The 12,566-nt window shown below is 49.3% G+C and overlaps 1 protein-coding gene across 1 annotated transcript; it reads right to left on the minus strand.

The window, feature by feature from the left end:
• Positions 1 to 5,703: 5,703 nt before the first annotated feature.
• Positions 5,704 to 10,377, minus strand: SRXN1 (sulfiredoxin 1). Its single transcript, XM_003802619.3, has 2 exons — positions 10,136 to 10,377; positions 5,704 to 6,539 (listed from the first exon to the last, which is right to left on the minus strand). The coding sequence occupies exons 1-2, from the start codon at positions 10,343 to 10,345 to the stop codon at positions 6,336 to 6,338; spliced, it is 414 nt and encodes a 137-aa protein (XP_003802667.1). The 5' UTR covers positions 10,346 to 10,377; the 3' UTR covers positions 5,704 to 6,335.
• Between the last annotated feature and the right edge of the window lie 2,189 nt (positions 10,378 to 12,566).

Below are 12,566 nucleotides of genomic sequence, written 5' to 3' on the forward strand. Positions count from 1 at the left end.
AAAAAAAAAAAATGAGTTAAATGAAACCTTTAAACACTAGGCAGTACCTGGTACATAGTAGGTGCTCAACAAATGTTGGCTACTGTTACTATTTTCTGACAGGTTCACTAACTTACCAGGGTCTCACAGCTAGTAAGTGGCACAGACCCAGATCTGTCTGAATCTACAGTGACTCCTTCTCACAACCACAAATAATAATAATGTGAATTACAGCAGCAACAATGGTAACAACAGTAACACACCACCACCATGAATAGCGTTTTTCTCTGCAAAGGGGTTGGGCGTCTCTAAGGGTTAGAGCATAAGGTCACCAGGTGGCAGTCCCTGTCCAGCACCCACGCCCTCAGCAGTGGTGGTGATTGTCCTGCCCTCTCCCTCGCTTGGCAGGGACAGGTGGGCAGCCAGGAGAGCTTCCCGCTGGGGTGCTCCCAATCCTGTCGCCTGGGGGGCAAAGCGGGGGTGGGGCGCCCAGGGAGCTCCCTCCTTCCCCAGGAGGCAAGCGCAGTTCTCGGGCTCTGGAAGGAGCTGAGGGGCCTGGAAGACATTACACGGCTGTCGGAGGGGGGCGTCGCTCGGAGTTCCGGAGGGGGTCCCGGCGGCGGACGCGCTGGGTGAGGGGACGGCCCCGCCACAAAGCGCGCTTTGTTCTACGCTACCCCCGGGAGCTGGAACCAATGGATTGGCGGCAGCTGAGGTCATCTGTCAGGCAGAGCCGGGGGTCAGGCCCCAGGAAAGGGCCTCGAGCCAGGGCTGGGCGGGTGGGCCAGCGGGGGTGCACGTAGGGGGTCGATGGTAGGGGTGAGAGATCAGCAGGTCGCTGCTCTGTTTTGGACCTCAGTTTACCTGTCTGTCCAACTGGGAGGATCTTTTGTGTCCTGAGAATCAAAGTGTGGAAACCAGGATGATGATGATGATGGTGGTGGTGGCGGCCTTGTAATGAGCAGTCTCTATTACCCTCTAGGGAGGTGCTAAAGTCAGGGGCTGGGCAAGCCCTGGAAACCAATGTGGTTTGTACCTGCAGTGGGTGTGTATGGGAGACAGGACGACAGGACGGATGTCTTGCAGCCTAGGGGAGTCAGGGCCTCTCTTTGGTTCCCTGCTTTGAGCCCAGCTGCAGGCTTGGCCTGCCTTCTCCAGGGCTGAGTCCCAGGACCCACTGGAGCCTATTCTTGGTGCCCCTGGTCCAGGGTAGGACAAGGCTGGAGTGACCCAGACAGGTGTTCTACAAAACTAGAGCCCATTCATTCATTTATTCATTTACACGCTCTATCTGCACGTGCCTCAGTGTTCCTATCCCTGAGATAATTATCTAAAATTTTGATACAGGGTCCCCTGGGGGAGGAGCCATCACGTATAGGGAGCCCCAGAAATTGCCCCAAATACGCACATGTCACTGTGGAAAGGGCTCATGGCTTTCTTTGGTTTTAAATTATGTTTAAGACCCACAAAGAGAATAAGAAATGCTGCATGGAGTGCAGGGAAGGAAAATGGGTTCCCAAACTCTGCTGGAAGGCATGGCATTTGGAATTGGTCAGTATCTTGTAAGTTGGAAATGACCCTGTGTTATGAGTCAGGCTACTCCACCCCTAGGTGTACAGCTGAGAGGGCATGCAAGCTGTCAGGTGTTCATGAAAGCAAATAACTATACCTCCCCCAAATGTCCATTAATAGGCGTGTGACTAATAAATGGCTGTATTAATATCCTGGAACACCGTACAGCAATGAAAAGGAATGATCCAGACCTACATGGAATTTATTTATCCAACAGATACTATCGAACACTTACTACGTATCAGGCTCTGTTCTTAGCCCTGGATAAACAAGACAGATATAGTCCTGTCTCAAGAATGTACATTCTAGTGGCCACAACAGACATGAACAGATACAGGGATGATTTCAGAGAGTGTGATAAATGTCACGAAGAAAATAAAACTGGGTAAGGGGACAGAGGGATGGAGGGGTGGGCTGTCTTAGGTAGTATGGGTTGGGGAAGATGTGATATTTGGACAGAGACCAGAATGAGGGAGACTCTAGGAAGAGCACAGGCACTAAGGGGTTAGGTAGCCAGGGCATCTTGCCAAGGGAGGAAAACAATCTGCAAAATAATATCAAAAAGAAAAACATTCTTTACTTAAACACATGTATATCACTACCAAGTTAGATAAAGCTCTGGAAGGGTATATGCCAGATTTATGAAGGTAATTGTCCCAAGAGGGCAAGGGGACAACCTGGACTAGGACTTATGGTGGACTTTAGCTTGCCTTTAATACTTTAATTATTCAATACTTTAATATCTTAATTTTTAAAGGTAAATATACTCAAAAATAACTTGTTAAATAAAAAATATTTTAAAAGTCTACCATGGTGAAGGGGGTCGGTTCCAGGGCATTGAGGAGCCCAAGGGGTCCCTATGCACTGCCTTGCACCAGATCTAAGTTCCTGGGGGAGGGGATACAATGGATTATAGGAGCCCAGAAGAAGCACATAGTCCTGCTAGGAGGAGCCTGGAAGCTCCTTGGAGGAGGTGCCTTCTTGGCTGAGCTGGAGATTCTCTGGCCCAGTGCTCCCGGGATAGACAAGGAAGACAGGCCCACGCCAGACTTCCAGCCAGGTTAGGCCTGAATCCCTGAACCTGGGTTAGCTGTTGGGTCTTTCTCAGCCCTGCACTTCCCATCTGCCCCTTCCCACATCAGCGGCTTTGCAGGCCCGAGATCCAGTCCTGCCCCGGGGGCAGGAGAGCAGCGCCACCTGCTGTGGTAAAAGAGAAACGCAGCTCTCAGACCTCATCCAGCGCGACCTGCAGGTTATGCACCCTTCAAAACCCAGGGGCTCTTCCTTAACACTTTGGCTGCCACACTAGAAAAAAAAAATTTGCTTTCCTAGCGGCCACGGTGTGTTATTATGAAAACAGAATATAAAACTTTGAAAACAAAATGATCCTTTCTAATTTAATGAAAATTGTTTTCTGTGTGTGAGGCCATCTGAGTTGTATGTGACTCATGACATACTTACGGAGTTTATTGCTAAGAATTGAGTCTTTTGGGCGGCACCTGTGGCTCAAAGGAGTACGGCACAGGCCCCATATACCGGTGGTGGTGGGTTCAAACCCGGCCCCGGCCAAAAACTGCAAAAAAAAAAAAAAAAAAAAAAAAAAAATCCCACAATATTTAATTGTGTCTGTAGTGGTCCTTGGGTGGTCCTAGATAAAAACCTCTGAATCATATGATCATCTGTTGCATATGATGATGTGCGACAACATCGTGTCACCACATACCACCCTATCAATTTTATTCAAAAAGCTGCCAAGTGAACATTCAAGGTGAAATGCAGTCAGAAGTTATGGTAATCAGGGAACATAGACCAGCAGCGAGGTACTCAAGTGCCCTCCCCCTCCCCCACGAGCAGGGTCACAGGAGGTGAGGGAGATGACTTGATTGACAGTGAAAACAATGAGCAGAGACATATGAGTTATATATGCTTTACAAGGCCTTGGTCTCAAAACTTGTTTGAACATGAGTTAAATACAACTCACATAACAGTTAATGTGTTAAATAACCAGTCCCTTCCACTCTGTTTGGCCCCTCTTTCCCAGTGCTACTAGGGTCCCCAGTACTGCCCGTTTGGATCTTCTCTGTAAGAAGTTTCAAGAGGCTGAGACCACCAGGCCTTATTCCTGCCCAGTGGGCACAAGAGGTGTTTACTCACAGGACACAGTGGCATCTCACAGCAGCCCAGTTCACAAAACGTCCTCAGCTTCCCTGATCTTTGATACAAACCCTAGGGGTACACAGTTGACAGCTTGGAAAAAGTCCTAGGGGAGGAAAAGACTCATCCAAAGTCAATGAGTACACAAGCCCATCCCAGGACATAAATTACTCTAGGGCCCGGCCCAGGGTCTCTCCTCTCCATTGGGGGTGGGAGTGGGGACAGTCATCCTATTTAAAAATAACTTGATGCAGTCTAAGTAAGTAGCTCTCAGCTTGCAGTCCCTGAATGACTGCATTGCCATCATCTGGGAACCTGCTATTAATGGAAAACCAAATTCTCAGACCTTGCTCCAGATTTACTGAATCAGAAACTCCAGGGGCAGAGCCCAGCCATCTGGAATTTAGTAAGAGAACCCAAACCATTGGTCTAAAGCAATCACACCCGCCTTTCTTTTATTAAATAAACTTTTATTTTGGAATGATTTTAGATTTATAGAAAAGTTGCAGAGAGTACAGAGTTCCCCTGTACTTGTCACCCAGCCTACCCCAACATCAACATCTCATGTAACCATGGTGAATTTGTCAAACCAAGAAAATGACACTGATATGTCGTGTCTAACTAAAATCCAGACTTTATTCAGATTTCCAGTTTTCCTACTAATGTCCTGTTCTTGTTCCAAGATCCAATTCCAGATACCACATCACATTTAGGAATATATCCCTTTTCAGTTCTATTATTGGTTCCCTCAGTTATCTTTCCCTGGGACAGAGAATGGGTGGGAAAGCTGTTGTCCTTGTTATTGAGCCAGGGAAATTGAGACTTAAAAATGTCAAGTGACAGGAAGAGCCTGTGGCTCAAAGAAGTAGGGCACTGCCCCATATGCCAGAGGTGGAGGGGTTCAAACCCAGCCCTGGTCAAAACAAAACAAAACAAAACAAAACAAAACAAAAACAACACTGTAAAAATGTCAAGTGACTAGGTTCCCTTAGAGGGCAATGAGAACAAGGTCGCTCAATCTGAACCCTTCCTCTATCTGTTTCTTTCCCTCCAGGACTCTTGCTTTTCAGAATCCCCCCCCTGGAATGCCCCCACTGGCCTATCTCCACCCCACCAGGTAAGACAATGAGATACCCCTACTAGAGTTGGTCCAGGTCTTGCAGAAACCCACTTCCTGCCCCATCATCTCTTGCCCTAGACCCTGAAGGCCAGGGCAATGTCTCAGTGGCTTCAGACTGGGCAGAGTGAAGCCCTATGACAGAGACATAGAGAGAGAGAGAGACAGAGACACTATTATTTGCCCAACCAAAATTATTTGTGATAGATGAAAAATGATCACAAGTTCTTTGTGGCTTCTCCCACCAGGAGGTATAAAGAGGTGTAGTCTGTTTCCTATCCCTTAAATCTCAGCAGAGCCCTGTGATTTGTTGTGACCAAAAGAACTCAGCAGAAGAGCCTCTGTCCTAGTTCCAGGCCCAGAACTCAAGAAGTCTTACAGCTTCCACGCTTCTCTTTTGTAATCCTGAAGGTGTAATGTGAATAAGCCTGAGCTGCACTCCTAGAGGATACATGAGAGAGAAAACAAGTGACCCCAGTCTAAGCCTGTCCCCTGCCAGGCAAATGAATAAGGCTGTCCCAAACCATCTAGGACCAGCTGATATGGTTGCTGACCACAGCCTAACAAGGGAATCCTGGGCAAGACCAGCAGAACTGACCAGATGAGTCCAGCCCAAATTGCCAACCTAAGTTTTGGAATGGATTGTTATGCAGCAAAGGCTAACTGATATGTGATTCCTCATTTCTCTCTTGGTAATGGGATCCCAGTTTTATTTCAGGAGGAAGTGTGCCAGTCTCAGTAGATGGAACATGACTGGTCTACCCAAGTGTGACAATTCTGCTGTCCTCTGCCCTCTTTATAGCTGGGAGCCGCAAAGGTAGCTGACTTAGACCAAGGAGATCCAAGTCAAAGTATGCAGGGGGAGACAGCAGGAGACAGGCTTCTGATAGAGGTTTTACTTTCTGATAGAGTTAACAGGTTCAGCTAGCTTGGCCCTTTCTCTTCCCCCCCATCTTTTTTCCTTGAACACAGACATGATTCTTAAGAGATACAGCAGCCATCTTGTGACCATGAAGTAATAAACAATGAAGGCAAGACAGAAGAATTGCAGAGATATAAACTCTACCTTTGCTGAACTGTTGAACCAATATCCGTAGCCACTTATCTCCAGAATTCATGCTAGGTAGAAAAACAACCCCCTGGGTTTAAGCCACTGCAACCAAGATTTTCCTTTACTTGTAGCTAAAATTAGTCCATACAACAGGTTACTATTCTTGTCCTTGGGAATGTGAAACCAGTAGCATGTGGGTCTGCAAACCTTTTCTCATTTCATCCTCTCAATGATCCATCAAGAGTAAGGTTAAAACCCTGTTTTCACAGAGGTAGGGACTGGGGCTCCCATGTTGTTCAGAATGAGTCCCAGGCCTTGCACCTGGCCAAGGGGGATCAGAGTCAGACCCTCTCCCCAGGTGCAAAAAGAACACACCCCCTGATACTCCTACATGTCCAGCCTGCTGGAGGTCAGATGTGTTTTCTGGGCTCTTGGAGGTGGTGACAGGTGCCAAGGAAGCTGCTACTGCAAGTCTGGTGTGGATGCCCCCAGGTATACCCGTAGGTCCGAGAGGGTGGACTGGACAAGCTTGGCAGGGATGGTCTCTCGCTGTAGCTGCTGGTAAGCTGCATAGCGGTGGCAGCCCCCAAAGGAGTAAAAGTAGTCACCCCCCTGGGCCCCTTTGATCCAGAGGACATCAATGGGGGGTACGCTGTCTGGGTCCTCCTGGAAAGAAGGGGCACAGAGTTAGTGGGTGCTTGACAGATGGCAAAGCAAACTTTGTCAACCTATGTTGGGCTCACTGGTGCTTCCACTGGCCTGTGAGAGAGACTTGTTAAATAGCAAGGAATTTTGTGAGCTGGTTGACATCACCTTGGTAGTCTGAAAGTCAGCCATGGTGAGAGTATTTACACTAGGGAAATGGGCAAATGCTACAAATCAGGCAATTTTTATCTCCCCTAAAAACCCAGATATAAAACATTTATCTGTACACCACATACATACTCTACATGTGGCTCTGTTCCAGAGTCTGGGAAAAAGGTTCAGCCAGGAGGAGACAGACACAGCCCTTGCCTTCATGGGGCTTTAGTCTAATGGGACAGATGGAACAAAGAAGTGAATAGTAGAGTGACAAATGCTATGCCGAAAATAAGACAGGTGATATGACAGGGATTAGGGTCCCATAAGGCCACTCTGAGGTGACACTGAAATGGAGTACTCGGGAAGATGGGAAAGCAGAACAGAGTAAGGACCTGACTGCCTCAGTTCAAATCTCAGCTCTGCTATTAGCAGCTGTGTGACCGTGGGCGGTTAACATCCTTGTGCCTCAGATGCCCCATCTTTTAAGTGGAGATGAAGATAATAGACCCACCTCATGATACAGAATACGCATATAGTAAGTGAGTTAATATATGTAAAGTGTTTAGAACAATGCTCGGCACATGCAAAGCACATTCCCATCAGCGGGAACAGCAAATGCAAAGGGCCTGAGGCATGATCAAGTTCACTGTGTTGGAGGCACAGCAAGGAGGTCAATGAGACTAGAATAGACTCAAGGGCTTGAGGAGTGGAAGAGGTCAGAAGGGCAGCGGGGGCCAGCTGATGCGGGGCTGTTTCTAAGAGCAGTGGGTAGGCCCTGAAGTGTTTTAAATGGGAGGGGGTAGCATGATCTGAGGCACATCCTGGAACATTGTCACAGTTGAGAACAGGCTTCATGGGGTGGACAAGGGCAAAGCAGGCAGGACAGAGGTGAGATCTCTGAAGGTATTCAGTAGAAGATATTAACACAGACAATGGCGTGGTGGGGACAGGTGAGGGACACGTTTTTAGGGGGCAGATCTGAAGGGTCTTGTGGAAGGAGTGGATGAGGGCAAGAGAAAGAAGAGAATCTATGTGGATTTCCTGTTAGGGCCCCAAGCAGTCAGGTGGAGAGAGGGTCATCCTCTAAGTAGGGAAAGGCTGAGGCAAAATGGGGTATGGGGTAGAACATGCTGGGGAGACCTCATTGTGTACGATGACTGGAAGGCCTCCTGCCCCTGGCCCATGGGTTCTCTCCTGCTGCTTTGATGGAGTCATTTATCCATACATTCCACAAATAATTATTAAGAAGGCACAGCAGTTCTAAGCTGGAGCTCTAGAACCTGACAAACCTGAGTTTGAATCTCAGTTCCTTTACAGAAAGGTGAGGGGCCTCTGAGCAAGTAGCCTCACCTCTTTGAACACTGTTTTTCATCTGTAAAATGGGAACCGGTTTTCCTACAGGGCTACTGAGACAGTCAGTGAGCTTATGCACAAGGCGGCATCACAGCGGCACTAATAAGGGGCAGCCAGTCCAGCAGGCCCTGTGCTAGGCACAGGGGTCACGAAGGTGGGTGGGCAGAATAATGCTCCCAAAGATGTCCACATCCTAATCCTTGGAGCCTGTGAATATGTTACCTTGCATGGGAGAAGGGACTTTGCAGATGGAATTAAGTTAAGGATCTCAAGATGTGGAGATTACCCTGCATTATCCAGATGGGTCGGAGGTAATCACCAGGGTCCTTAAAATTGGAAGAGGGAGGCAGAAAGGTCAGACTGATGTGAGAAGGAGTTGAACCTCCTACCTTGGCCTCCCAGAGTGCTAGGATTACAGGCCTGAGCCACCCTACATGGCCTAAATGTGTGCTGTTTTAAGGCACTGCATTTGTGGTAATTTGTAACAGTGGCCATTGGAAACTAATACAGATGGCAAGTAAGCAAAGGCAGATCTGGTTCTTTTTTTTTCTTTTTGAGACAGAGTCTCACTTTGTCACCTTAGGTCAAGTGCTGCCGGATAATAGTTCACAGCAACCTCAAACTCTTGAGCTCAAGCAATCCTCTTGACTCAGTCCTGAGGACTATAGGTGCCTGACACAACGCTGGCTAGTTTTTCTATTTTTAGTAGAGATAGGATCTCCCTCTTGCTCAGGCTGGTCTTGAACTTCTGAGCTAAGGTGATCTACCTGCCTCAGCCTCCCAGAGTGCTAGGATTACAAGCTTGAGCCACCGCTCCTGGCCCCAGATCTGGTTCTTGTCCTCACAGAGCATATGGATCTAACATGGAAGACAGGTGTCTGAACAGACTATTAATTTCCAGTAGGATCAGAGTTATGCTGGTGGACACACAGGTTGCTGAGAGGCCATAGGAACCCCCAACCCAGTAGGGGTGGTCAGGGAAGATGCTGACCCTGAGACAGGAAGATGAAGGAGGAGTAAGAAACAGAAAGGAAGAGATGGAAGAGCTTCCTGACAGGAGCAACAGCCTGTGCAAAGGCCCAGTGGTGGAGACAGCAGGCATGATTAGATCCCTGCCTCCCACAAACAGCCACGCACTGTGTGCCAGTGCTGAGGCCAAGATTTGACCATGTCCCTCTGTGATCTTGTGGTGTTCACATGAGATGGGGAAGACTGATAATCAAACACAAACAAATGTGTAATATAATTTCTGGTGGACATAAGCACTACATGGAGAAACACCTCAGGCTCAGGGACAGCTATTAAGGCCAGGGATCCACTAGCAATGGTGGCAGAGACCTGAACCTGGTAAGTGTGCAGGACTGTGGACATCTGAGGAAGTGGCTTCCTGCAGTGAAGACAGGAGTGCAAATCCTAGGGCTGAAAGGGACCTGGGCTGTACCAGTTTGCTGGGACTTAGGGATCTCACAGGCTCAACTTTCAAGGGTCTATAGGGGAAGGGGACACAAATGCCATGTAGGCCCAGCCTGACACAATGTAGCAGCCCCCTCCCCCAAGTTCCTGGACACCCTCCCTCAGTGGTGGAGCTGACCCCTGTCTTCACCCATTTCCGATTCAGACAAGGCCCTCCCAGTTTCACTGCCACTGTCACAGCCACAAGGAACCACAGCTTCTCTCTGGAGAGTATGGTGGCCATGCAGCTGGGCATGGCCTGGCTTCCTACCTGTGAATTCCAGTTGTGCCACTTTCTAAGTGTCTGACCTTGGACAAGGTGCTAAAAATGATCCTGTGCCTCAGTTTCTCGTCTGAAAATTGAGACAGTTATCTACCTCATAGCTGTTGGTACCGAATGCTAAGGGACATAAAACAACCCCTGGGCCACTGCAAGCTATCTTTATGAGTTAGTGATCATCATTTAAACTATCTCATCCAATCCCGTCCTTGCTCACGTGAGGCGACAGGGGCCCAGAGAGCGCCAGCCACTCGTTCAAGGTCACACAGCCAGTGCCCAGCTCTGGCAGAGCCTGGAACCGGTCTGTCTGGGGTCCAGCGTGACCTCCCTCTTTCGGGGCCCTCCCTCCAGCTGACTGGCTTCCCCAGCGCCTCACCCGGATCGTGTCCACGAGGCTCTGCACCTTGGCCGGGTCCAGCACGGACGGCAGCGGCCGGATTAGCACGCTCAGAGGCACGTTGTGCACCGCGGCGATGCAGCCCGAGTGGATGCTGCCGCTGTGAGCGCCGCCGCTGGATCCGGGACCCTCGGGTGCCCCCCGGCCTGCGCTCGCCCTGCTCAAAGCTCCCCTCGCGCGCAGCCCCATCTTGCCACCGCAGCCGCCGCCGTGGGACGCGCCGCCTCCCCAGGCTTTAACTCGGGCCGGGCCGTACCATTTGGCGCGGTCGGGCGGGGGGTCCGGGCCAGGGCAGCGCGAGTTTCTCCGGGGCCCGTCAGTGGTCCGGCCCCCACCCCGCGGTCCCCAGCAGGACACCTGCCCCGTTCGCTGGGCGTGGCCCGACCCGCTCCCGGCTGCTGCTCTCCGCCGGGGGGCGCCTGGCTGCCTTGTCTCCGGCGCGCGGCTCCGGGGAGTGGAAGCGCCCGGGCGGGCTGACTCAGGGTGAGTTTGCAGGTCGGGGGACGGGAGGGGCGCGGGTGACGCACAATCCGGGGTGACTCAGGCCCTCGAGGGCGGGGAAGCGGGGGTTAGGGAGGACTGTGGCCGGACCTGCCTAGCAAGGATGAGTCGGCAAAGCAGTGCTTGGCTTCCTAGTCCGTCGGAGCCCCAGGGATGACAGCCATACGACTGGTAATACTCACAGCGTAATACTCATAACAGTTTGCACGTATATTAACTTATTTAAACTTCAAAACAACACTGCAAAGTAAGTATGATTATTATCCCCACTTAACAGACAAGGAAACAAAGACACAAAGAGATTTAAATGATTTACTCAAAATCGTGGAGTAGTAAGTGGCTGAATTAGGGTTCAAAGTTAGTCTGGCTCCAGAGTCCGCTTTCTACACCACTGCTGGCTTCCTTGGTCCCGCAACAGTGGTCGTCACAAAGAGCCTTCTGGAATAATGCTACATGGACACAACCCTAAAGTTCCACGCTGTCTCATTGTATCGTTACAGCACCACTAGGAAGTAGGTGTGGTTATTGAACCACTTGTCCAAGGTAGGTTAGTTGAAAATGAAAGTCAGGCCATCAAAGTCCAAAGTCTGGGACCACTTAACCACCAAGTCCAAGTAGGGAGGTGGATAATCTCAGACACTGTTACTGTCCTCTTTGGTTATCTTCTCTCTCACCCTGGTTGGCACATGGATGGGGAATGCATACTCACCTTGTTAGCTGGAGAAAACCGAAAGCGAAGGGGGAGTTTGTAGACCAAGGGTCCTACATGGCCTCAGCCAGTTACTGACACTTTTCTGGACCCTATCTGTAAAATGAGGTAATACTTCCCACCACTCAAAGTTGTGTGGTTGGAGAGGAGGTGCATAAGTGCTCTGTGAATTGCATCACATCCCATTTTGGTGTTGAAGATCATTCATTTTGAGTTCTGAGTCTCTGGAAAAGCCTTAGAACATGGAGGGCACTGTAAATTTGATTCCAGCCTTTTCCTTTCTGCAGTTCCAAAATATAATCCCTGTAAGCAACTAAGTCATACTTTGTTTCAGGAAATTGAACTGACACCCACACCTCAGCCCAGAATTATTGAGAATTAGAGAATTTCACCAAGAGGGAAGTTGTCCCTTCGAGATCTACTTATTTATTATAGAAAGTAAGAATGGCAGAGTAAGTTTTGGAGTGGAAAAGTGGAGATTTGATCTGAATCTCTCATCATGGTATGCCCAGCGAGGCCCCACACCTGCTATTAAATTCTGTATGTTAAGATACCTATGGCCTAATTCAAAATGGCTTAAACATTAAGATTTGGTCTCACATAATAAGATGTTTGGAGGTAGGTGTCTGCAAGACTGGTAAAGAGGCAGTTAAACAATACCATTAAAGGCTCAGCGCCTGTGGCTCAAGCAGCTAAGGCGCCAGCCACATACACCTAAGCTGGCGGGTTCGAATCCAGCCTGGGCCCGCCAAACAACAGTGATGGCTGCAACCAAAAAAACAAAAAAATAGCCAGGCATTGTGGCGGGCGCCTGTAGTCCCAGTTACTTGGGAGACAGAGGCAGGAGAATCGCTCAAGCCCAGGAGTTAGAGGTTGCTGTGAGCTGTGATGCCGTGGCACTCTACCTAGGGTGACAGCTTGAGGCTCTGTCTCAAAAACAAAAACAATATCATTAAAGACCCAGGTCTGTCCATCCTTTTGTGCCATCATCTCCAGTGTTCTGGCCTTTATCCTCAGGTTTGCCCCCTTGTGGTCTCAAGATGGCTGCAGTAGCTCAAAACATCACATCACTTCCTAAGAATGTTCAAAGTGGGAGTTAAGATATCCCTTCTTTATGTCACTTTTAAAAAGTTTTTTTTTTTTTTAAGAGGGTAGTGCCTGTGGCTCAGGGAGTAGAGTGCTGGCCCCATATACCAGAGG

Source organism: Otolemur garnettii, unplaced genomic scaffold (genome assembly GCF_000181295.1).
Source record: "Otolemur garnettii isolate 467f Iridium unplaced genomic scaffold, OtoGar3 scaffold00251, whole genome shotgun sequence".
Lineage (NCBI taxonomy): Eukaryota > Metazoa > Chordata > Mammalia > Primates > Galagidae > Otolemur > Otolemur garnettii.

What these genes read in the sequence shown, in the direction of transcription:
- SRXN1 (XM_003802619.3), bottom strand. Translation starts at nt 10,345, where the DNA reads ATGGGGCTGCGCGCGAGGGGAGCTTTGAGCAGGGCGAGCGCAGGCCGG. An exon ending in GCCTCGTGGACACGATCCGG is followed by an intron (nt 6,540 to 10,135) that starts GTGAGGCGCTGG and finishes CCTTCTTTCCAG; the next exon opens with GAGGACCCAGACAGCGTACC.